Genomic DNA, 25,798 nt, shown 5'->3' with positions numbered 1-25,798 from the left:
AGGCTTATGCTAGCCAGCACAGAGGTAGGGAGCCTGCTTAAGTTGTTCCTACTGGACATATTTGTTCCTTGTATCTCATTGCAGCCCTAACACTGGGGGGAGTCGAGAAAACTTGGACAATGAGACAGAGACGGACTCGGTGGTGTCATCCCAAAGGGAACGACCTCGTCGGACAGATGGCCCTGAGCACGGTGAGTGTTGGTAACACAGCAAGAGCTCTGCAGGGCATGGCTGGGTCATGGCTCCAGCTGTGGGGCAGTGCTCTGCTCTGCAGAACCATCCCAGCTTAGAAGTGCTGTTCAGTGATCTGAGGCCATAGCCTCACACTGGAGGCAGAAGCTAACACATATGTTGCATCAGAACTTGGTGTTGAAACCTTTGGGGGCAAAGGAGATGTGTCCTGTAGAAGCCTTGAGAGCAGGAGGCAGCAGTGCCTCAGTCCTTCTTGGCTGAAAAGCAGAGTGTGCTGTAGCCTTGCCACTCCATGCTGCAACTTGCTCTGCCAAGGAACCAAGAATGCAAGTCTTCCATGAGTTTAGCAGCATTGTTCCTAAGTGGCCCATCAGCCCCTTGCCCATTCTATAGTGATAGAAGAGGTATCCCACAGAAGATGGATCTAATCCCAGGGTGGACTCAGAGGACTCAGATCTGGCTGGCACCAGATGGGATTTTCTAATGGACAGATTCATGTTGAGAAGGTTGCTGTGAGCCTTGTGTAGCAGAAGGGGTTTCCCTGTGGCCTGTCTTAAGCACATAATGTCTTGTCTTTTCATAGCACCCAGGGTGAATGGGACAGTAAAGGGAGAGCGGCGCCGAGACCTGGGCGGGTATGAGAGCTCCTCCACACTCATGAGCAGTGAGCTGGAGACCACCAGCTTCTTCGATTCAGATGAAGATGACTCCACCAGCAGGTAGGAGAGCTTGGGTCCTGGAGGAACACTAGTTTCCCCTATCCTCCCAACAGAGAGAGATGTCTTTGTAAAGCACAGTAATCCTGGGCTCCAGGGTCCTTGCTCAAGTCTCACTCAGCAGCCCTCTCTGCTATTGTCTGTCCTCCACGGACATGTTCTGCCCCTGCAGTCCTCTATTCCCTGTGCCATTTCTGTGGCTCCCTTGCTGCCAGAGCCGCCACCCTGGCAGCAGCAGATCTGACTCTTGCTTTTGCCTCTAGGTTTAGCAGTTCGACAGAGCAAAGCAGTGCTTCCCGTCTAATGAGGAGACACAAGCGACGCCGGCGGAAACAGAAAGCTCCACGCATTGAGCGGGTACTGAGGGGCTGGGTATCTTGGGGAGGGCAGTGCAGGGCAAGGTGGGCTGGCTGGTGGATCTCTCCACTCAGTGCTCCAGGGATGGTCAGGGATTCTGTTGTGTTTGCTGTGGGCACAGCTGGGGACAGGTGGTGTCCAAGTGCTGAGACTTCATAAAGTGCTGTAAACCTTTCCCAAGCCAATGTAGGCTTGAAATCTGGGACCACAAATCTTGTCCTGTGCAGAGGTCATAAGGGCAATGGCTGATGCCCTCTGGCTCTGCAAAGCTCCCAGCGTAAGGCTGGAATTGTGGGTTATGGCTGTGGTGCCACAGGGAGTGTCAGGGTGCAAAGTAGAGGGAGCTGGGGCGCTGGGAATGTTACTGAGGCACAGGAGGTCATCTCGTGTTTCACTTATGTTTTGCAGTCATCGTCTTTCAGCAGCATCACAGACTCCACCATGTCCCTGAACATCATCACAGTCACACTGAACATGGGTGAGTGGGGAGTGTGCATGGAGCCTGCAGTCCTTCCAGAGTGAGACTGGGTGGCGAAGAGGGAAGTCGGAAGGGCGCAAAGAGAACACATGTGAGGAGGGGTGAGGAGATGGATTCTGTAGGAAAGTGGCTTGTCTTGAAGCACTGTTCTCTCAAGAGTTTCTCTGTGTCCCAGGACATTTCTCTGAGACAAGGGCGCAAATGACCATCATTAGCATGTGGGTTGTCTGAGGTTAGGGCTGCTTGTGCCTTCTGCTTGATGGTGTCTTACTTCTTTCTCTTTCCATCTCTGCAGAGAAATACAACTTCCTGGGCATTTCTATTGTGGGACAGAGCAATGTGCATGGGGATGGAGGCATTTATATTGGCTCGATCATGAAGGGCGGCGCTGTGGCAGCTGATGGCAGGATTGAGCCAGGAGACATGCTCTTGCAGGTACTTCACACCCACAATACCATCTTTGGGCCTGGGAAAACAGTAAGAAAAGACCCAGAAGCCTCCCTGCACACTTTGGCAGGCTAAACCCAGGAAGCTGTGCTTGGAAGAGGGAAGCTGAGTCACAGCTGAGCTGAGTGGGGAGCTCAGCCTCTGATCACATCTTAGGGACTCACCTCTTTGCATTGTTTGCAGGTAAATGACATCAACTTTGAGAACATGAGCAATGATGATGCTGTGCGAGTGCTGAGGGAGATTGTGCACAAGCCGGGGTAAGTACTTGGGGTGTTTCTTACTTCCATGGGCAGTTGTACAGTGTGTGCTTGGGGTGTGCGAGTCATGTCTTCCAGTCACCTCTGACAGTGGCTCTGCAGAAGCTCAGAACTTAACATTTTTGGTGTTGTTTTGATTCCTGGGTTTTCATTCCCAGAGCAAGAATTGCAGCCAGCAGAATGGTGGTGAATTGAGGTCTGTGCCCCTCTTTTTTGTGGGGATACCGTGTCACCAGGGGCATCAGCAACCCTCAGTGGGGTTGCATCCTTTTGTCCATGCTGCTAAGGAGATCCAGAGCTGGAGGGCGACAAGGGCACTTTACTGGCAGCTTCTCCCTGTCTTGCAGGAGAGAGCCAGCATACAGCATCCACTCATCACGCAGAGGTTTGTGCCACTGGGCTCTTGTTCTAACTCTTGCCTTTTTGTTGCAGGCCCATCACCCTGACCGTGGCCAAGTGCTGGGACCCCAGCCCCCGGGGCTGCTTCTCGTTACCCAGGAGTAAGTGGATAGCTGACCCACCCTTAACGCTGGTGCCCAGCTCATGTGAGAGCCCTGCCTTAAGCACTTCATTGGTGGTTGTCTTGTTCCTCCCCTGTGTGTGTGACTCCATGTGGCACTGAATTGGGGTTTGGTGGGTTTTCAGCTCTCCTATTAGGAGGCTGCTATGTCCTATTCTCAGGCCAAAATGCCCATAAGCCCAGCCCTCCTTCCCACATCACGCTGGGGACGCGTTTCACTGGGGCAGGGGGGTCACTTGCTCGGGGCGCCAGAGGAAAGAGAAACCCCTGCCTTGAGCCATAGGGGGATCTCTCCCTCTGCACCTGTCCTGCTGACCCTCCCTCTCTTCTTTCTCTCCCAGTTGCTCCCCAGCGGATCTGGGCTGGGCCAGACTCTCCATGCTCCGATCCGGGTGAGTCCCGGCAGATGCTGGGAATGGAATGGGCTGTGCTGAGTCCCTGTCCCTCCCCAGAGGCTGATTTGATAAGGGGATAATTTCTTATAGCTGCTGACTGACTCTTTCTTCAATGCAGGTGAGCCCATTCGGCCCATTGACCCGGCAGCCTGGGTGTCTCACACGGCAGCGATGACCGGCACCTACCCAGCGTACGGTATGAGTCCATCCATGAGCACAATCACTTCCACCAGCTCCTCCATCACCAGCTCCATACCAGAGACTGAACGTAAGTCCTTGTGCCTCCGTGCTCCACCCACTGCACAACTTCCTCGCCTCCACTGTGCCGTAAAGGGAGCAATACATCTGCTTGGGGACAGCTGGGTTGGGCAAGATCTGCCCTGCCAAGGGACTAGGAGGGAGGCAGCTCTCACCAAGCAGGCACTTGGATCAATGGAGTTCTGCCTGAGTGAATTAATAGCACATTTTTCAGCCTTCTATGTAAGGAGAGTAGAAGAGCCTGGGTGCAGTCTGGGGGCTGTGGCAGGTGCAGAAGAAAGGCTCAGAGCAGCCAGGGGTTAGCAGCTATGAGTGTAGGACCAGAGGGATTCAGCTTGTCCCTGGAGCAGTTGCCCTTCCAGACTGCAGATAGGGCAAGATGGAGGGGCAAAGAGCTTTGCAGTGTGGCAGGGTCCTGCTGAACACAGGGCTCTTCTGGTTGCTTTTTGAAGATCTCTGGCAATTCTGGTATAGAGAGCCCTGAAGCAAGGGCCTGGGAAGCTCAGATGGGGCAAAAAGCCAGGAGTTTGTTGTTCGTTTGTGAGGAGCAGAGAATTCTCTTGATGTGTGGTGTAGGCTCAGTTGGCAGCCTGTGAGTCTCAGCTGCTTGGGACTGTCTGGTAGGAAGGAGACTCTGGCCTGGGTTTTGCATGAAAGGAAATGGCTGACCTGAAGGATAACGTTGGAAGGCTGGAAGGGGAGTTACACAGCGTGTGCCTCAAGGATGTTTGCAGTGTATTGTTCCCTGACCCATTCCTCCTTTGTGTGATGCTTCCATGCAGCCCTGTTGTCTTTTCTGTCCTCTCTCATCTCTGCCTCCCTTCCTTCATCCACACCACAGGCCTCGATGACTTTCACCTGTCCATCCACAGTGACATGGCCACCATTGTCAAAGCCATGGCCTCACCAGAGTCAGGCCTGGAGGTGCGTGACCGCATGTGGCTGAAGATCACCATCCCCAATGCCTTCATTGGTAAGAGACTATGCTGCCTACAGCCGAGGCTGGGACTGGGGAATGGGTGGCCTGTTTTCCAAGCAGATGCCAAGCGAGCATCTCTGTCACCATAAACTAACTGGTTGACCAGATCAGAGTCACAAATTGAAGCTTCAGCTGTGCAGTCCATTTTCAACTTCTGGCCCAGTCTTGGTTCCAGCGTGGCCTGCTGCCTCAAGGGCCACTGTCTTTCTCTTGCTGTACTTAACTCAGTGTTTGGTGGCAGGTTCGGATGTGGTGGATTGGCTCTACCACCATGTGGAGGGCTTTACAGACCGTCGTGAATCCCGCAAATATGCCAGCTATCTGCTGAAGGCTGGCTACATCCGACATACCGTCAACAAGATCACCTTCTCGGAGCAATGCTATTACATCTTCGGGGACCTCTGTGGAAGTATGACACTTGGCATGGAAAGGAGGGAGAGGATGGGGAGGGGTAGAGGTCCTGCAGAGCCCTGCTGACACAATGGGGACATAGTTACAGCTGTCGCCATCAGGCTGGGCCCCTTGTTCTACAGAGCCTGTTAGAGAGTGAAGAAGTATATCCCAGCTTCTTTGTCATGCTGCTGGGGCGGTGAAGTTGGAAGCAGAGTTGACAGCGTTGTCACCTACTATGTGATATTTTCTCCCAGGCAGCCTTAGTGGAGTCTTAGTCTGTACCGACTGTCTCCAGGCTCTGAACTTCCAATGGTGGCAAGGGGGTGGTGTTCAGACAGCTGGGTTCTGCTTAAATAAGAGGGATGGAGGAAGTAATTGACAGGGTGAGCTGTAGCTCTGATGTGGTCCTTTCCCACCAAGCTGGTCTCTTTTGTTAGACTGGCAGCTTGGACTTGCACAGCCTGGTTGTTGTCCAGCCAGGAAGCACAAATGGTTACACTGACAGGGAGAGTGCCAACTTCTTGTGTCTCCTCATGGACCCCCTCCATGTTCACCAGCAAGCGTGAACAGGGAATTTCTTGATTACATGTGGTTGTCTTTCCACTTGGATTAACCACTTTTCTCTGCTTTCTTGCAGACATGGCGAATCTGTCTCTTCACAATCATGATGGCTCCAGCGGTGCCTCTGATCAGGACACTTTGGCTCCGCTCCCCCACCCAGGAGCCGCACCCTGGCCTATGGCTTTCCCATATCAGTATCCACCTCCTCATCCATACAACCCCCACCCCGGCTTCCCTGATCCAGGATACAGCTACGGAGGGGGCAGTGCAGGCAGCCAGCACAGTGAAGGTGAGTGAAAAGAACTAAAACACACCTGCAGGTGGCCAGATGCCTTATTCAGTACAGGGAAGCAGCAGGAAAAGGCAAGGTCTTGCTTAGGCTAGGCCATATGTGTGGTGGGAGCCAGGGCAAAAGCCCTCTCAGAATGGTTGTGGAACTTGGAGCTGAAAAGAGACTGAGAGCATGCACTGTGCTGGTGGATAGCTGTGCTGCAGCATGCTCTAGTACTCTCTTGGCTAGAGGAGCATCCTTTCTTCCTGACTGGTCTGAGCTGTCACCTAACCTTGCCTTGTGCTTATTGCAGGGAGCCGGAGCAGTGGTTCCAATCGCAGTGGCAGCGAGAGAAGGAAGGAGAGAGAGAAGACCGGGGAGTCCAAGTCAGGCGGCAGCGGGAGCGAGTCGGACCACACCACGAGGAGCAGCATGCGGCGTGAGCGCGCAGCCAGCGAGCGCTCGGTGCCAGCCAGCCAGCACAGCCAGCGCAGCCAGCACTCGCTGGCTCACAGCATCCGCAGCCACCACAGCCAGCAGTCGTATGGGCCGCCCGGCCTGCCCCCTCTCTTCAGTCCCCCCATGTTGCTGATGCCTCCACCACCTTCAGCCATGGGACCCCCTGGGGCGCCACCGGGCCGTGACCTGGCCTCTGTGCCCCCCGAACTGACAGCCAGTAGACAGTCCTTCCGAATGGCCATGGGCAACCCCAGTGAGTTCTTTGTGGATGTAATGTGAAGCGCCCGTCCCTTGTCTGTCTGCTGCCCTCCTTTCCCCCTCCATCCCCGTCGTTTGTCTCCTAGGACCAGCCCTGGCTTCACCCCTTGGTTTTTTGGTTTCGTTTTGTTTCGTTTTTCCCTTTATTCCTTTTCGTTACCAAGACAAAAAAAGAAATAAATGAACTAAACCTTGATTCTAATCCCACCTCGAGCGGGGTGGACAGGCCTGGCAGGCCTGCTGGGTGCCGCCAGTCCCTCCTGCCACCAGACTTGTGTATTGCCGATGGTAATTCCCTCCTGCTGTCCTCTCTAACCCCATTAATCCGCATCCGTCCCAGCACCCTGTGCTGCTTGCCCGTGTGTCACTGCTGCCTCGGTCCTCCCACCCTAAACATCTCTTCTTTCTTTTCACCCTTTTGTGTTTCTTCTGTCAAGCAGCAAAGAATTACGGGGTGTTTGACTTTCTCTGAGCCTGCCGCCCATAGGGGGGAGAGCTGGAGCGCGGCGTGGCCCGACAGGAGGACACGGAGCTCCAAGGGCGCTGGGCACGCGTGGCGCTGAAGATGGCTTCTTTCCTCCTCCTTGCGAAGACACCCTGCCCTTCCTGCAGCCCTGAGAGGGGAGCAGGGACCAGCCTTCCCTAAGAGTTTCAAATCCCCTTGTAATTGCCTTTTGGCTAATGCGTGAATGTTGCAGGGCTTCAGTGCCTCCAGGCAGCGGAGAGATGCTGCCAGTTCCCTCTTGCCTTCCTTCTCTTGCCCACACGCTGGGCCAGGTCCAAGCCTGGCCCTGCCTCATCGCAGGACCCTCTTTCACCTTGCCCCTGTCTTGGGGCCGTAGCTCTGCATTCAGCCCGGAGCTGTGCTTGGTGCCTGTGCACAGTCCTGCACAACTCAGGGCCCTTCACCTGCCCTTGGGTACTTGGTGGGGTTTAAGGGCAGAGTTCTGCTCCCTCTGGTCGCTCTTTGCCCCCCTGCCTGCGACACGCTGCTGCCTGTCCCGTTTGTAGGGGCTGTCCCATGCCTGGGGCAGGCGGTTATAGCTGTGGCCTTCTCCTTCCTGCTGTTGAGCAATGTGACATCTTTAGGGGCCAGCATGGACGTAGAAGATGAGAGGGGCACAGCTGTTTTGGTTTCGTGCTTTGGGAAAATGTGGATGTTCCCTATATGTGCCCTATGAAGCATATGAGTCTGCCTCCCCTGTTTCTCAGTACCTTGAGTGCTGCTGGCCTGGCTGTTGGGAGGGATGAGTTTCTGGGACGGAGCTGGGATGGCCCCGCTCACTCTGGGCTGTGAACTGTGCGCAGTGGCAGCACAAGCTCTCCAGGGAGGGCGGCAGCAGCCTGGACTGTGCCTCTGAGCTCAGGGCCTGCAGATACACTGGGACAATTGAATCCATTTGCTCCAGCGCTCCCTACCCTTTTCTTCCTCTTCTGGGTACTCAGAGACATGCCCTGGGTTGGGGGCAGCCCCCTTCCCATGCCCAGGTACAGTACATGCACGGTACAGTACAGACACGCTCCACCCTGCTCCTGTTGGTGCTGGTGCCCGGCGCCCTCTCCTGCTGCTGCGCCGTGGCTTTCTCTGCAGGCGTTGCCTCTGTTTGTCCTTCCTCTGCGGTTTTTAGATGCTGGAGATTAAATATATTTTACTCCTCTGGGGTCAGTGTTGCCCCTGTAACACCTCTGCCAGCTCTCACGTGCCATCAGTTCATCTCTTCATGACCCCTAAAGCCTCTCCTTTCTGTCATCCTGCCTGGAGTTGCGCTCTGCCATCCATCTATCACTGAAATACAGGAAAATAACCTCTCCATTATGGAGGACAGGTTAGAAAGCTGACATTACGGTACAGGGGGGATCGCTCTGCCTATCGTTCACACCGAGAAGGGACAGTTTACAGCTTACATACATTTATTATATATATTTATTCATCATCATTCCTCAAAGTGCCCACCCAATTCCCATTACTCATTGCATGTGATAATCTGGGTAGATAAGGCCGCGGCGCAGGCGCTGTGAATTCAAGGAATGGTCTTTGGGCGCTGTTTCGGGAGAAATACCCGCACTCTTTTTACCCTTTTATGGAAATCCCTTATTGAAGAACATTGGAATACTTGTTTAGTCTCGGCAATTAACTACATGTTCTTGTTTGGGCAAATTCGTGACCCTGAGAGGCTTCTTCAGCTGTTTTCTCTTGCAGCTGTTTACCTGTTTCTCAGGCCTTATTGAAACGAGGAAGGCCCACATCCATTTAAAGGAAAACATCTGGTCCTCTTGTTGCATGCCTGCCTTATCTTGAGAGTCCCTGTAGCCTTGTCCATGACTATGTCTCTGTACACAATGCAATACTTGTTTAATTCGGTATCAATTCCCCCCTTTGGAAGTATTAGCTATTTCTCAAATTACTTCCACAACTGTTTTTCTGTTTCCCTCTTTGCACATCCTGTACAAACAGGGACTATTAAAATTGCAACTATTATCATAGTAAGGTAGCGAACCATTCCTTTAGGGACCACGCTCCAAAGGATTGTAAAATTTTGTTTAACCAATTAGTTTCGGCAGAATATGTCACTGCCTCTGTCTACAGCTTTGTTCTTTGTCCAAAAAGTAGGATGCGTTTGCTGCTTCCAATGTTTTAGTCAAATTTTCAAAATGCTCTATGACTCGAGATCTTTGACTTAAATCTATGAGAGATTTAAGGAAATGATACCCCATGGGATAGGTTCTCCTGCAGCATGAAGGATAGGTAAACAGTCTCTCTAGTTAAATTATGCATTTACCCAACCCCCTGTACCAATTTCAGGATCAAGTTATCTCTTGGTTGGCTCGCTGAACAGGCCTCTGCAAATAGAAATTAAGCGATCCCAGTCAATGTCTGGTCAGCTTTAGGCGCGTCGGTCCTGTGGCTTTGGCGGCCCATTCTGGTGTCAATGAAGGTTTGACCCAACTGTAATGAACCCATGTGTCTACTCCCTGTACTTCGACGGCAGCGTTAGTTGTCAGCAATACCAGGTATGGTCCCTTCTTATTTCTTGAAGGGGTTCTTTGATCCAAGTTTTGATGTAGATGCAGTCTCGGGGCTCGTATTTATGAGCAGTAATGTCCAAAATCATGGGTGCCACCAATACAATGTACCTGTGGAGAGAGGACAACACCTTCCATGGGGACAGAATGTATTGGTTAGGTAATGATCTCCAATAATCTGTTCATTTACTTTCTGTGATTTGATGTGGTTGCCCATATAGTATTTCATATGGGCTTAATTTTTCTTTTGACACCGGTCTGACTCTAACTCTTAACAAGGCTAGAGGTAACACATCTGGCCATTTCAGATATGATTCTTGGCAAATCTTACTAATTTGTTTCTTCAAACTCTGATTGATTCTTTCTACTTTCCCACTAGACTGGGGCCTCCAAGGGGTATGCAAATCTCAATCCCCATTACCTTGGATAGATTTTGTACAATTTCAATGAAATGTGAAGCCCTATCAGATGGCATTGCTATAGGTACCCTAAATCTTGGAATTATTTATTTTAACAACATTTTTACTGCTTCTCTGGCCTTATTGGTGTGACAAGGGAAAGCCTCCAGCCAACTAGAAAACACATCTACTAGTTCCAATATATACCTGAGCCTGTTTTGCCATGGCAAGTCTGTAAAATCTACTTGCCGTTAGTGTCCTGGACAATTGTCTTTCTTTGTTTTTGCAGGTGGGCATCTTTTAGCATGGTAAGAATTGTTTCATAAGCAAAGTTCACACTTCTTTACAAGAGTTTTTATAATTCCCACCATTCACACACTCAGAACATGGAGTTTTAAAGCCTCAGTCATTGATTCTGTTCCCCAATGAGTTGCCTGGTCTTTTTCCTCAGCTATTTTTCTTGTAAGAGGCTGAGGAATTATTACTTGCCTGTTTGGTATAACCCACCATCCTTCATTGTTCTTCTTGGCTCCTAATAGCCTTCCCAATTTCTCATCCTCTGTTTGATATCTTGGAACTTCATTATGCAAGCACTGATACTTATGGGGCAATATTAATGAAAGGTCCATGCCTGCAGCTTCTTTGGCTGTTTTATCAGCAAGGCAATTGCCATTATTCACTGGAGTATTACGTAATTGATGTGCCTTGCAATGCATTATTGCTACTTTCTGGGGTAGCTGGACTCCTTTTAACAATTCTTGTATTATTTGTCCATATTATAGGGAACCCCTGAGAAATTAATAATCCCCTTTCCTTCCATACGGCCCAATGGGCATGAACAAAGAGCAAATTTTGGCTCTGTCCACATGTGAATGGTTTTACCTTCTGGCAATTCCAAAGCTCTCAGCAGCGCAATCAGCTTGGCTTTCTGCACTGATGTGGTGGGGGCCAGGGCTTTGCCCTCTATTACCTCATGTTGGGTTACCACAGCGTATCCTGCTTTCCGGTTTCCATTTTTCACGAAGCTGCTACTACCCACAAACAGCTCCCAGTCCATGTCGTTCGAAGGGGTATCTCATAAGTTGGTACGAGTGGAATACACCTGCTCTCAATAGTCTGTAAACAGTTGTGAGTCAGTTCTCCTGCTTCTGGGTCGGTTGTCAAAAACACTGCTGGGTTCAAGAGGTTAGTTACTTTCAATTCTGCATCCTCCTGTTCCAAAAGCATGGCCTGATATTTTAACATCCTGCTTGGGGAAAGCTGATGTCTGCTTTTCTGTTCCAGGATGCTTGTTACCATGTGAGGTACAAATACAGTCAACTTTTGTCCCAAAGTATTCAATAAAATTTTCTATTAAAGGCTCTAGTCCTTTCCTTGCTTCCAGTTTGATAGGATATTTTTTCTGTCTTACCAGTCTGGCGTTTGGTTTCAGATGAATAGTTACTGGTTCCACATTTCGTGATCAGCCCAGGGCTCCAGTAGCCCATACCAGTGGAGTGACTGTGTTCTCCACTTCCTCTGGTATATCCAGCTCAGTGGATGGTTTCTGTAACATAAGAACTTGGGCCTCCACAGCCTTTTCCTCAGGGATATGTATCTGGATTTTAATTTCTTTAATCATAATTTGTGCATGTAATTTACTCAGTATATCCCTACCCAATAATGGCACGGGGCATTCAGTCATGTAAGGAAATTGATAGGTCAACATCCATTTGCCTATTTCAAAGGTTGAAAGAAAGGCCGGTTTTCTTTCTGCCCTGTGGCGCTAATGACTGAAGCCGTTTATTTGCTTAATTGTCCTTTGCAAGTATTCATAACAGAATAGGTAGCTCCTGTATCTGCAAGGAATTTTACCTTATCATTTCCCAACCTAGGTAACCAAGGGCTCTGTTGGGGAGGGTTTTGAATCTTCCCCCACTCCTCCTTAGTCTTCATCTAAAATCATTGTTTTTGCCGCCTGTCCAGACATTTCACTAAATCCTTGGTGTCTATTTTTACCATGAGGGCATTCCCTCTTCCAGTACCCCCTCTGTTTACACATCGCACACTGATCCTTTTCTAAGGGAACTCACACAGTCTGTTCACAAACATTTCCATGTAATCCTTCCCTCTGACCTTTCCCTCCCAGGCTGTTCCCCCCTTTCCTGGTTTCCTGTGTGATAGCTACAGCCAACAATTTTCTTTCCCTACACTTTTCCTTCCTTTCCCTCTGCCTTCCAACAACCTTTCTGTTATTGTATGCTTTCCAGGCTGTCTACAGCAGTTCCTTGAGAGCCCAAGAATCTGTCCCTTCCAGCTTTTGCAGCTGGCATTTAATGTCTGGATTTGATTGACCAATAAAAATACAAGATAACTGTGCTGCATCATCTTCTTTTTCAGGCTCCAAAGCAGTATACTTCCTAGCTGTTGCCATAAGTTTTTAGTAAAAAGCAGGCGGAGTTTCCGCTTTCCCCTCTACTACTTGATGTAATTTTGACCAATTCTTTGCTTTAGGAATCACGTTTCATTCCAAACAAACTCAACTGTTGGTACCAGGTTAATAAATACCGCTGGGCCGGAGTATTTGGATCCCAGTTAGGATCTGTGGAAGAAAAGTGGTCGTCCACTGACCCCTGCTGGGCCCCCTGCAGAAGGATCCTTTCTGCCTCTTGCTTTTGCCAGCACCACGCTTTTGTCATCATATGTCACTAAAGTATCCAGTATTACCTGTAAATCATTCCAGTCTGGATCTTTTGTTCTAATAATCGTCTCCATTACCTTAGAGACTTGCTCAGGATCTTCCCTATAGGTCCTGGCTAACTTTTTCCAGGCTCGTAAATCTGACACAGAAAACAGCATCTTGATAGTCACCAGTCCCTTCGCCCCTACTCCCTGGTGTAAGGGAGCTCGAATGTTTAGGGGAGCACTTCCCCTTGTTCGCCTTGCAATGAGGCTAAAGCTTTCACTCCCAGCATAGTGGCTTTCCTCCCCCTCTGAGCCTGAATCTGCCCCCCACCCTCGTTCCCTTTGCCCTACTCTACCTTTTTGCCCAACCAATAATTCCACATCCTCTTCTTCCTGCTTATATTTAACACACCGCCTACCAATACTACATGCAGAACATCTCTTGAGTGGTTTCTTCTTACCCTTTTCCAATGCTAATAATATGGGGTCTTTAGGTATATGCATACATTCCTTTCACAAATCTGAACTGTTCTGCAAATCAAAGAATAAATTCATCTCACTTTCCCTTCCCTCAGCAAAACAGCATCAATTGCAAAATTGTAACACAATCAAACAGTCCCATTAACAGGCCATTTCTTCTGACCTTCTAACTTATACAGTGGCCACCAGTGATTACAATATTCAATGAGCAATTCGAGATCCCTTCTCCCAGGGATTGCGAAGATTGTCATGCACCCATTATGATGCCCGAAATTGCAAAACCTGATCTGTACTCTGGGCATCCCTGTAGTAGCATACAGCTTTACCCAATGCTGGCAGCAAACCTGTACCAAACCCTTCTAGCCCAGCACTGCATATTATCACCAAGAGCAACTTATGTGCAGGCAAAAACCTTAAAGTAATGTCTTTACCTGTCTCCCAGAGGGAAATGTGCAGAGTATTCACCAGACCAGGGAATAGGAAAATCTCCCCAAAAAACTTTGGTGTGCGCTGGAGCTCTGGCAATTCCTCTGGTCTGCTGAAATCCTGACACAGGTTCCCATCTGGGTCACCAAAAACTGTCACCAAAATCTGGGGAATAATCTCTCCATCCAGAAGGATCATCCATCCAGGTTAGAAAGCCAACATTGCTTTATTATGGTATATAATATATTATATAATACTTACAGGGGAGATCACTACGCCTATTGTTCACACAATGAAGAGACAGTTTACAGCTCACATACCTTCATTATATACATAATCACTGTCATTCCGCAAATTGCCTACCCAATTCCCATTACTCATTGCATATGGTAATCTGGGCAGATAAGGCCACGGCGCAGGCACTGTGAATTCAAGGAATGGTCTTTGGGGGTCGTGGTGGTGAGCTGGAGAGAAACGCTCTCACTCATTTTACCCTTTTGTGGAAATCTGTTCTTTAGGGATATTGGAATACTTGTTTAGTTTTGCCAGTTAACTACATGTTCTTGTTTGGGCAAATTCGTGACCCTGAGAGGCTGCTTTAGCTGTTTTCTCTTGCAGCTGTTTACCTATTTCTCAGGCCTTATCGAAACGAGGAAGGCCCACATCCATTTAAAGGAAGACATCTGGTCCTCTTGTTGCATGCCTTCCTTAACTTGAGAGTCCCTGTAGCCTTGTCCATGACTATGTCTCTGTACACAATGCAATACTTGTTTAATTCGGTATCACATCTGTTGTATGGGCTGCCCGGACTCCCCCCTCTCTTCAGCCCCCCCATGTTGCTGATGCCTCCACCACCTTCAGCCATGGGGCCCCCTGGGGCACCGCTGGGCCCTGACCTGGCCTCTGTGCCCCCCGAACTGACAGCCAGTAGACAGTCCTTCCGAATGGCCATGGGCAACCCCAGTGAGTTCTTTGTGGATGTAATGTGAAGCGCCCGTCCCTTGTCTGTCTGCTGCCCTCCTTTCCCCCTCCATCCCCGTCGTTTGTCTCCTAGGACCAGCCCTGGCTTCACCCCTTGGTTTCTTTGGTTTGGTTTTGTTTCGTTTTTCCCTTTATTCCTTTTCGTTACCAAGACAAAAAAAGAAACAAATGAACTAAACCTTGATTCTAATCCCACCTCGCGCGGGGTGGGCAGGCCTGGCAGGCCTGCTGGGTGCCGCCAGTCCCTCCTGCCACCAGACTTGTGTATTGCCGATGGTAATTCCCTCCTGCTGTCCTCTCTAACCCCATTAATCCGCATCCGTCCCAGCGCCCTGTGCTGCTTGCCCGTGTGTCACTGCTGCCTCGGTCCTCCCACCCTAAACATCTCTTCTTTCTTTTCACCCTTTTGTGTTTCTTCTGTCAAGCAGCAAAGAATTACGGGGTGTTTGACTTTCTCTGAGCCTGCCGCCCATAGGGGGGAGAGCTGGAGCGCGGCGTGGCCCGACAGGAGGACACGGAGCTCCAAGGGCGCTGGGCACGTGTGGCGCTGAAGATGGCTTTTTTCCTCCCCCTTGCGAAGACACCCTGCCCTTCCTGCAGCCCTGAGAGGGGAGCAGGGACCAGCCTTCTCTAAGAGTTTCAAATCCCCTTGTAATTGCCTTTTGGCTAATGCGTGAATGTTGCAGGGCTTCAGTGCCTCCAGGCAGCGGAGAGATGCTGCCAGTTCCCTCTTGCCTTCTCTTGCCCACACGCTGGGCCAGGTCCAAGCCTGGCCCTGCCTCATCGCAGGACCCTCTTTCACCTTGCCCCTGTCTTGGGGCCGTAGCTCTGCATTCAGCCCGGAGCTGTGCTTGGTGCCTGTGCACAGTCCTGCACAACTCAGGGCCCTTCACCTGCCCTTGGGTACTTGGTGGGGTTTAACGGCAGAGTTCTGCTCCCTCTGGTTGCTCTTTGCCCCCCTGCCTGCGACACGCTGCTGCCTGTCCCGTTTGTAGGGGCTGTCCCATGCCTGGGGCAGGCGGTTATAGCTGTGGCCTTCTCCTTCCTGCTGTTGAGCAATGTGACATCTTTAGGGGCCAGCATGGACGTAGAAGATGGCCCCACTCCCTCAGGGCTATGAACTGCACCTGGTGGCAACAGAAGTTCTTCAGGGAAGGAGGCTGCAGCTTGGACCGAGGCCTCTGAGCTCAGGGCCTGCAGACGTGCCAGGAGCCAAGCATGATACAACACAGACACACTCCACCCTGCTCCTGCTGGTGCTGTTGGTTGCTGCTCCTCCCGGCGCCCGCTCCTGCTGCTGCGCCGTGGCTTTCTCTGCGGGCGTTGCCTCTGTTTGTCCTTCCTCTGTTTGCAGTTTTTAGATGCTGGAGATTAAATGTATTTTACTCCTCTGGGGTCTGTGTTGCCCCTGTAACACCTCTGCCAGCTCTCACGTGCCATCAGTTCATCTCTTCGTGACCCCTAAAGCCTCTCCTTTTTGTCATCCTGCCCGAAGCAGAGCTCTACCTGCCAGCTATCCATCCTCCACCCCCTGATATCAGCACTTGTGAGCTGCCGCCAGCCCCCCCCTACCTCCCGATGCCCAGCAGCAGCCTGCCTCACCACTGCTCATGCCCTTGCCCCCCCCACCCGCTGGGTTTTATAAAAACAAAGCCAATCTCCTCGTTTTTATTTATAAACACACTTTTACTGGACTCCTGCCTTGTGGTGGTGTTTTGTTTGCCTTTTCCCCCAGCCTCTTTCCTGTCCTCCAGCCTTTCACTCTGCAGCGATTCCAGCACTACAACGGAAGGGCGCCCTGTGTCTGTTTTCCAACCACCTCTTTCAGAGGTGCCGAGCGCCGCTGCGGCCTGAACACGGGCCAGGCTCGGCCTCCTGCGGCAGCTGGGGGCCCGGCCGCGGGCGGTGCGGACTTTCGGCTCCCCCGTTTCCCGCTCCCCATTGCGGACAGAACGAGGGGCAGCCCCGGCAGCGCTGGTGCAGCCGCCCCGGCGGCGGTGCAGACCGCGGTAGCCAGCAGCCCCGTGGGAGCGCACGGAGACTTCAGTCCTTCGCGGTGGAAGAGCAGCCCCTGCCCGGGCGCCCCGCTGCGCCCTCGGGCGGTCCCCCCCCGCGGGCCGGCAGGGGGGAGGCCGCACGCCCGGCGCTCTGCTGCTGCCGCTCGCTCCCCTGTCACGGCGGCCATGCCGCGTCCCACCGCGGCCCCGAACCACAGCTCCCAGCGTGCACCACGCCGCAGGACTACAGCTCCCGCGGGCTCCGCGCGGCACCAACCTTTCTCGCCCCCGCCGAGCGGCGCCGCCGGCCGCCCAACCCCGCCCCCCCCCCCCGCGGTGGCGCATGCGCGGCGGCGGCGGGGCGCGGGCGGGGCATGCGCGGCTGCGGCTCTGCAGTGATAGGGGGGGCGCGGAGGGAAGGGGGGGTGGCAGCCGCCATCTTGGGCGCTGGGCAGTGAGCGGCGGCGGGCAGCGGCAGGTGAGTTGCTCCGAGCCCTCCTCCCGCTCCCCGCGGGGGGTGCGCACCGCTTCTCTTCTCCCGGCGGCTTCCCGCGGCGGGGCTCGCGCTGCGGCCGCGCCCGGGCGGTGGCCGGGGTGCTGCGGCTGGCGGCTCCCTCGGCGGCGCCGGGGGCGGGGGTCCGCGGGCCTACCCCGCGGGGCGCGGCGCGGCCCTGACAGGCCCCTGACAGGCCCTGACACCCACAGGGGGGTGCTCCTGCAGGGCGAGGGTCCCGGCTGGCTGCCCCCGGGGAGGGGCACGCGAGCGGCCCTGGAGCCGCGCTGGGAGAGAAGCGGGGCTTCCCTGGGACGGCTTTTCCTGAGACCCCTGTGGTGGGGAGCCGGGCGACCCCAGCCCCGCCGAGCCTGGCTCACCCGCTTGCATGTTGCTTGGGGTTGAAGGGTTTATTAATTGCTTCTGTTAATCAGCTAGCTGTCTGGCATACGTGGGGTGACAGCCTTGCGGTGCTGAACCGAGTGACGGTGAGGACGGAGTCAGACTCTGTGTGGCACAGAACGCCAAGGGAAGGCTTGCACTGATGTGCTAGGTCAGCCTGAGCAAAGGTCTTGTCATTGCATCGGACAGGAACTTCCCCGAAAATGATTTGCCTGTGTTATGGATATAAATGTGAATTAGCTGGGTCATGGCTTGGCTTCCTCCGTGGAAAACCTGCTGAGGTAGAATGTAGCGCTGCTGATGGTAAACTGTGCTTGTTCTGAGGCTTAAAACAGGCTCTTATCCAACGGCTCTTCTACATGCATTTCCACTTCCATTCTTCCCTGGGCTAGGTTTTTGGATTCAGTAAAGCTGCACAAAACACAGCCTGTGTTTATCATCCAGTGCAGTTGACTTCTTTCCCCACTGGGAAATGACTTGCTTATGATCTAGCATTCTACCCATAAGCTGTGTGATTCCATGATCTGTTTTCTGCTTGCTTTAGTATGACAAAGCTGCTATCAAGCTTTAGCCTCAGGCTGCCAAAATCCAAGTCTGGAACTTTCCCAGATAGGTGAGTCTGGATGGCTTCTGGGGCTTGGAAGCCCAGGTATTACAGGTTTCTGACTGCATACAGGCTCATGTGGTGTCTTGTTGGGCAGCGTTTGCTTGAACGCTATCAGAGCTGTAGCTGCTGGTTTTTGCTATTGTAGAAGCTGTACTTTTCCCTGTGAGTTTTGCCTGGAGGGACAATCTAATCTGAAGAGATGCTGCCAAACTGTCTGCTTCCATATTTTCCCTGTCAGAAGGGAGGCATCACTCTTCTATAGGAAGTGCCATGCTACTGACATCTAGTGACAAAGATACCTGGCCTTCTTTGGGTTGCAAACTGGCCATGTTCTAGGGAAGAGCATTTGAGATATTTTTTGAAGGGGATTATGGCTAGCTGCTTCCTCCTCCTGAGAGAGCACAACTCTGGCCTTTGAAGAGTTGAGTCTTGGGGCTGTGAAGGGTTATATCTTGAGTTCTTTGGAACACAGATGACTGGAACTCGTTTGATGGTATCTCTTTTTTGGAATGGGAACAATCACTAAACAAAATGAGCTTTGTAAAGAAACTTCCTGTGACCCTAGTTAAACTTTTCTTGTATCATCCCTGCATCAAGAAAGATAAACCCAAGACTGTTGTTTGCACCACAGTGTCTTGCACTGGTTTTCTAAGCTTGTACTACTGAAGGCTATTAGGGTATTTAAAAGCTCTTCTTAGGGTTACCTGGCGGATGGACAGAAGTATAGCCTGGGGTGCCAGAATATAGTTGATCTGTATGGCAGAGTCAGCCTCTCTCCTTTAGCGAACGACCTACAGAGTCAAAAGTTGCCAGCAAGCCATATATATTATTTTGATCTCAGCAAGAGGTTGGCAGCTTAGCTAGAAGCTTGCAGGTTGAGGCACAGGATGTGAAATGCAGTTATCTGCTCTACAGTAACAGGAGGGAGAGAGAAACACTAGGGCACCTAGACCACTACTGGTCCATAGAATATAAGCTCTTACTCAATGCTCAGTCCACACCTCTAACCTCTTCTGTTAGAAGATGAATGGAATGCAAGTTACTGTTCAGGTTTCTAGCTCAAGAGTGAAAAGCAAGTAGAAGATGCTTCAGACTGACTTTAAAAGTGCTTTGGAAGAACTAGTAAAAATGGAAGAAGGCATTAGGGCTTCTCAGGTAAGGTTGGACTCCAAATAAGGTGGAGAGGTGTGTTAAGTATTGTTCCTGTGATGTTTTACTAGAATAAGGGAGCTTTTCATGTTTTCCTGTGTCAGTATTTGTGTCTTGCTACTCTATAGACTGGCTGTGTGCAGTATGGCACGCAGAAGTAGACCGTAGGAGGAGAGCCTGGTAAAAGCTGAACGTGCTTCTCTTCCTGCCCACTGGTTGTGGGGATTTGTGGGATTGGGTTTAAAATAGGAACAGTTTCTTTGAAACTGATGGGTTTATCTCAGTAGTTCTTTAGCTCACGGTATGCCTCTTAATTAAATTATGCAGCCTGTCTTCCCCAGGATGAAGTGATTGCAGCTGCTCTTGTTGAAAAGCAAGTGCAGCCCATGGCCTCATGGAAGGCGGCTAATGCAGCCCTCTAAGCAAAGCTTAGATGCTTGGATTAGCTGGTGGGGTGATGACATCGTTGTAAGCCATAAGCCTTCTGGTTTGATAATGGCTAGCCTGAAAGGACTGGTTTTCTGAATAACTCCAGTTTGCCAGTGCAGCCTGACTAATCCCCCTCCTGTTTCAGTTGTTGTGGCTTGTCCAAGATCATACTGATTTCTGGAATGCAGAAACTGTTACAGTTGGTGGTTTACCCTCAGCCCTCTGGGCAAGAGCTGCAGTACCACTCGTGGCTTCTTCCTGGATGGGAGCTCTAGCAGCTAATGTACCTTGAACTGCTTAGTTAGCTAAGCTCATTAATGCACAGAAGTCTTACTTACTGTTAAGTCAGAACTCAAACTTTCTTTTAATAGACTACTAAATGGGTTGGTTGCTTTACACCAGCTTATTAACTGACTTGTGATTGCTTTTCCTAGGTGTGCTGCATAGAATGGAGAAATAAGCATTCCTGGTTTTAATCAAAGTGATGTCCGTACTGTGGAAAGCTCCCGGCCCCTTAAGGGGAGTGACAAAGCCCAAGTAGCTGTGTCTTGGGCTCACTACCGATCATCTTGTGCTTGTTTGTATTCTGTACTTGATGGCACAGGGAATGTGATGATGCTAACAGTGTCTCACAGTGAGGCTGTGGCCAAAATGGCTTCACAGGTGAGCAGGAGTCCTGACAGCTCTGCTGATCAAGCCTCAGTGAGTTGCTCTGTCAGTGACCAAGTTGAAGGCATCTTCATCTTTCCCTGGACTCTCTTGGTTATGGTCTCAGCTAACCTGCTGCAGACTGGCTTCTGGGGCTTCGATATGTCGTGGTTTGCAAGAGAGATACTCCCTAATGCACATCACTTGCACAGCGTGAGCAGGGACATGACTTGAGTATGCTAAATTCTTTTAAGAGGGTGTGTGGTACCATTTCCATCATTGTAGATCCAGCTAATCCTGCTGCTTTTGAGTGGTGTAAGTGCTGAAATGCATTCAAATCCACATCCCGGTATTTGGCTTTTATACATGTTCTTTTTTGTAGCTGCATGTTTTAATGTTGTTACTTTGTCACAGTTGCTATAAAGGTGTATCTTAATGCTCTGACTTTTACTTGAGTGGGAAAGCATTTCCATGTAGCCTTAACTCTTAGTGGGTTTATAAGAATGTCTAAGTATGTGGTCTGTATTTGATGCTCTTCATGATTCTTTTTCTTTCTATTTGTGGGTGCAATAGAAGTTACGGGAATGCAAGTACTTGGCAGCAGGGTAGGAAGCCTTAGGTATTTGTAGGAGCAGCATTCAGATGTTGGAGCTCACCCCTACCCCAGTAGCTAGCTGCTTGAAGAATGCTGAGTGTATTGGGAGAGGTCTGTTCCTAAACTAAGGTGATTAGTCACCATTTGGTGTGAATTCAACATACATGGGGTCTTCTCTGTACCTTAACTGGAATAAATCCACCCATACTATAACTAGAAAACAGGGCTGTAGTGTGGGGTGGGTTGCCATATGTTCAAGCTAGTGAAACAGAAGGAGCAGAGCTGGAAAGCTCTGGTAATGCAGTTCCTAGACCATTAACCCAAAGGCTTCGGCTAGAGTTGTCTCGTTTTTCAGACACTTAGTGATCAACAGTTGAAGAAGCTATGGGCTTTGCTTTTAAACTATGTCTTGCAATCAGCTATTAGCCTGAGGAAACTCAAAACCAGTGTAGGGCAGGCTCCCTAGAAAAGGCTGACTGTGGAGAGGAGCAGAATGAGTCATTGAAAGCTGATTGAGCAATGCTGTGAGCTTTCTGACTCACATTGCTTATGCACAGTGAGCAGATGAACCCATCTCCTGTGGTGGATTTCATGTTCTGGGGCCTTCTGATTCCAGCAGCCATGAGTCACTGAATGACAGTCTCTAATTAATTTGGGCCCTTTTCCCTGCAGTTCTTAGCCATTGCAAGCACTAGGATCTTTCTTTTTCAAAAAGAAAATTAGAGGAAATTACAAGATCAGAAAACAAAACTATTCATTATTTAAAATGTGTGGAAGATCATACCCTAAAAAGAAGATCATACACTAAAACCCTCATTCTGGTTGTAGTGTAACCTTGAAATTCTTGAAATACTTGAAATGAGTCGGTGAAACTTGTACGGAAACACAAATGAGGATCAAAACAAAGCAGGCTTATTTTCACTGCAGCCACTTCAAGGAAAGCCATTGTCATCTTAAAGAGCCATTCTTCTTGCTAAGCTTTAAGCAACTTTCTTTTGCATGCTGCCCTTTGTATAGATTTCCTATCATCTGTTCATATATCTCTGGGCTAGTCATTCCACCTCTTGAGTATCCATCTGTGTGGACACGCTCCCATTAGCTGATAGAAGTATCTCCGTAGTGGAGAGGCAGTGTGGTTGCTCTCATCTTGTGGATCTTGTGCCTGGGAGGCATGTAATGCAAGGCTAGAGCAGAAGACTGGGCTGTTTTCAGTGTTCCCTGAACTTCCATCGTGGGCAAACTTGGTGAAGGCTGGCTGAGAGAACAGCGCTTACTGGCTGCCATTTCGCTGGCTGTGCTTGCAATGCTTGGAACTCTCAGGGTGCTGGACTGCAGACATTGAGCAGAGCAAGGAGCATCTGCTTATAATTGAGTTCAATATCTTATGCACTTGAGACTGCTATGGTCCCTGATGTCATTAGTGGGAATGCAGCAAGAGGTTTATACTGCATGTGTCCTTCACTGCTGCGGAGACCTGACAGGTTGCTGGTGGAGTTGGATTAGTCATCTGAAACCATTTCCTTGTCTCTACTGTCCTTAGCCCACATGGCTTTGCTTGGTACCTGGAAACACTTTTTCAGTTGTCTGATGCAAATCAAGTTAGGTAAATTGTGCTTAAATATGAATTCAGGTTTAATCTGCAGAGCTGTAGAACTGTGGAGTTTTCCCAGGCTTGAGAAGAATCATAACTGGTATGGGGGCAAGCCCCTACTGCATGTGAAATAATGCTAGTGCATATCTCCTGGGTATATTTAAGCTGGTAGGCTGCCATTCTAAAACAAACTGGCAGAATGGTCCTGATCCTGTGGCTAAATCTGTAGTAAGTGAAACTGCCACCTCAGGTGTTAGGCAGGGGTTCGCACAGCATGGAGCCGGTTCCTTTTTGACTTGGAGCAAGTTGCTCAATACAGAGTTGCGTTACTGGTGTAGCACAGGTAGTACTTGGCCGGTGGCAAGCCTCTCTGTGTGCTCCTGTTTTGTAGCAAATGAGGATTTGCATTAAGAGCAGTCCTGGTCAGTAGTCATGGCGTGGGGGGGGGTGTGTAGATAAGAAGGTATTCACGCTAGTAAGGGCAAAATAGGTCAAAACCAACATTGAGGTGCAGTGATGGGGCTGTAACATGGGACACTAAATTCAAGGTATGTAAATGAACAGTGGTACATATAGCAGGTGGATGGATTAGGGAGCAAAGGCAATTCTTGCTTCACCTGTAATGTGGTTAATCACCTTGAAGACAGAATTCAGTGTGATCTTAGAGTTATGATAGGTGATGAAATGATTGGCTTCTTGCTGAGTGGTGGTTTAAAAATGTAAGTCAAATACCAGGAACCACTAGGGAAGGATCAAAGCAGGTTATGCATGATTGTAATATTGTCTATATCGTGGATTGCTGACATCTTGAATAACTTGTGTAGCTGTATGCTCACTTTCAGAAGGGAAATATTTAGAGGAAGGCACTGAGAAAGATCAAAGCATAAAGCAATTTCCCTGTGAAGGACAACTGAGTAAGCTGGGTGGGAACATCCCATTCTGGGAAAGGAGTAGTGAAGGCATTGGAGAAGATCTACAAAATCCTCAGTGGCCTGGAGGTATAGTATGGGGGCTCATTCTTAATTGCTTCTTCCTGCATTGAACTGGAAGATGTTAAACAAAGCTGGAGGAAGGAAGAAAAATCAGGCTTAAAACAAAGAGGATGTTTTATACAGTGGTTATAAAACTGTAGACTCTGGATTTTGGTTTTCTTTTTTCCATAGGATACTGCTGATGCATAGATTTAAGAGAAAACTGAGCAAATACTTGTAAGAGATCCATTGAGAGTTCTAAAATAAACAAGCCAGTACAGGGGGATCTCCTGGAGAGTGGTGGTTTTTTGGTTTTGTTTGTTTGTTTTGGTTTTTTTTTTTTTTGACCTGTCCTTACTGTTAATCTGACTGTCCTTTCATTGCTGATGTTGAAGACAAGACGCTGAGCTAATGGATCTGCAGTACGAACCCATGTGGCTCTTAAATGTGCAAATTAAGCTGGTTAGGTTAGGAGCTAACTGTGCATGGAACGTTTGAAGCCTGAGCTTAGCTCCCAGTGTGTTTGTATAAATGCTTCCGCAGCCCAGCGTTTTACTTACATTGACAAATAATTTTTTAAAGACTAAAAGCACTTGAATCATTTTGTATCCACTCTCCATCTAACATGTTTTTACTAATGTACAAGATAAGCAGTTGACTCTGCTGCCGAGTAGTGTGATGCAATTAAAAATGCTGATATTTTCACCTGAAACTTAAGTGAAGCTATTAGAGTATGTTCTAACCTAAGCAATGAGAAAGCATAGCCTCATTATCTCAATCAACCTTTAAAGTTTGTACATCTTCCCAAGAGAAGGCTTTCAATGTTCAACACGAAGCTTGATCAGCAGTCTTCTACGTGTTTTGTAGTAATGTAGTAAATATTCAAATCAGCACTTTTTCAACAAGCAGTTGGCTTGTCATGCCAGCAAGAGGCTTTGTCTTGTATATGCTGTGTGTCTGATCCTGTTGCTCATCAAAGCAGACATTTACTTTATGCTAAAAATAGTGAAACAAATAACTTAAGCAGTATTAAAACCCAAGAGGGAGATTTTTTTTTTTTTTTTTTTTTTTTGACTAGGATATGCTTTCTAGGAATCTTCTGGAACAGGTTTGTAGGATTCATATGATCCAGCTTTGACCAGTTACATAAGCTTCCATGGAGTTATTCTATACAATGTAAGTCTTAAAGAGGATGCGAGAACTCTTCTTCACGTTTGGTTACAATAGTCTCTATCTGAATGTGGAAGCCAGCAGTGTAGCAATCTGAAAAGACATCCTTGTCTCTAATGTGGAATGAAAAAATATTAATTAGGAAAGAATTTCCTAGAGCAGGCAACAAGTTGCTTTTGTTGTCATAATGGTTCTAATTCTTTTTATCACTTGGCCTGTGTGAATGACCTGACAAATGTTTGCTGAATTACACCTTCTGCATCTGCCAGACATGTTGGGCAACTATATTTGGACAGACATTCCCTGTGTTTTGGGGTTTTGCCCTCCATGTTAACCTTTCAGTGGTCTCCTGCATGCCTGTTAGTGCTGTGTGTATTTCATGTCCGTAGTCATGAGTGTGTGGTACAGCCACTTCCTTACATTTGAGAACCTGGTCTTACTCTGTTGATGAACTGGATTGTCTCCATCTTCTGGCATGGAGATGCTGGCCTTGCTGCCAGCTACACTGTGTAGCCTCAGTCCCCCTATGTGGTGCAGTGAGCAGCTACAGGAAGCTTTTCCCGCTCTGTAACTACATGGGAATCTCAAACTGTGTGATGCCTTTGTCTTAATAGGTTTGGCTACAGAGTCTTATCCTGGAAGGAAATGAAATGCTTGTATCCTGAAGTTGTAAAGTGTCACTAATGGGAATGAAGGAAAAACACATTTGAAAGCCTCTTCTGTGCTAGATAGAGTCTCAGACATCAAAAAATGTTGATGACAGTGCCGCATGAAGCCACTGACAGTGGCAGGAGGCAGTCTGTTAATAGCCAGAGACACTTGGTCAACAGAATGTGGGAGGAAAAGCCAGGAAGTTCACTATTGAGCTCTGGGAGAAAAGTCTGTTTGTCTGTTTCTCACTATTTTGACTTAACAACTGACTTTTTGACTTAGTTCGCCACACCCCCCCACCCTTTAATGAGCAGAAGCAGCCATCTGGTAGCTGAGGACCTGTAGCAGAGAAGTATGTGTAATGTTAGTCTGAGGACTCACTAGGTGTAGCTAAAATTGTTGGTGTAAAGGCTTATGAAATTTAAAGTTCCTTTGTTGTTTTACTGAAAGTCAAAGTAGAGGCTGCACTGTAAATCTTGTTTTAGTACAGAACTCATGCCTGCAGTAGTTCTTTCAAATGGGCAGCTAATTTAGTTTCTTGACCATAACTTCTAGAGGATATATTACTCTTAATGTTC

At 49.3% G+C, this 25,798-nt stretch overlaps 2 protein-coding genes across 7 annotated transcripts in view; both read left to right on the top strand.

Annotated features, from left to right (window-relative positions):
- DVL3 (dishevelled segment polarity protein 3) overlaps positions 1–16,211 on the top strand; it is a 41,652-nt gene extending 25,441 nt beyond the window's left edge. The window contains exons 4-18 of one of the 4 annotated variants that reach the window (XM_030496113.1): positions 85–191; positions 776–911; positions 1,172–1,265; positions 1,674–1,743; positions 2,039–2,178; positions 2,374–2,450; positions 2,883–2,950; positions 3,312–3,362; positions 3,484–3,633; positions 4,465–4,596; positions 4,844–5,011; positions 5,633–5,845; positions 6,141–6,539; positions 6,985–14,499; positions 14,946–16,211. In XM_030496113.1, the coding sequence (XP_030351973.1) occupies positions 85–191; positions 776–911; positions 1,172–1,265; positions 1,674–1,743; positions 2,039–2,178; positions 2,374–2,450; positions 2,883–2,950; positions 3,312–3,362; positions 3,484–3,633; positions 4,465–4,596; positions 4,844–5,011; positions 5,633–5,845; positions 6,141–6,539; positions 6,985–7,016 (1,837 nt within the window). In that variant the 3' untranslated portion in view covers positions 7,017–14,499; positions 14,946–16,211. Of the gene's footprint in view, positions 1–84; positions 192–775; positions 912–1,171; positions 1,266–1,673; positions 1,744–2,038; positions 2,179–2,373; positions 2,451–2,882; positions 2,951–3,311; positions 3,363–3,483; positions 3,634–4,464; positions 4,597–4,843; positions 5,012–5,632; positions 5,846–6,140; positions 14,500–14,945 lie in introns of those variants that run through there. The other 3 variants (XM_030496116.1, XM_030496114.1, XM_030496115.1) reach the window with 3 other exon arrangements.
- Positions 16,212–16,891: 680 nt separating this feature from the next.
- The window catches only part of AP2M1 (adaptor related protein complex 2 subunit mu 1), a 28,721-nt gene continuing 19,814 nt past the window's right edge, over positions 16,892–25,798 (top strand). For 2 of the 3 annotated variants that reach the window (XM_030496109.1, XM_030496111.1), the window contains exon 1: positions 16,892–16,992. The gene's annotated coding sequence lies outside the window, so the exon portion shown is untranslated. Of the gene's footprint in view, positions 16,993–17,953; positions 18,023–25,798 lie in introns of all 3 variants that reach the window. The other variant, XM_030496110.1, reaches the window with a different exon arrangement.

The sequence above is a fragment of the Strigops habroptila genome, chromosome 8 (assembly GCF_004027225.2).
Source record: "Strigops habroptila isolate Jane chromosome 8, bStrHab1.2.pri, whole genome shotgun sequence".
NCBI classification, from domain to species: Eukaryota; Metazoa; Chordata; class Aves; order Psittaciformes; family Psittacidae; genus Strigops; species Strigops habroptila.
Note: the sequence above shows the minus strand (reverse complement) of the source record. Positions and strands in the feature narration are given on the sequence as shown.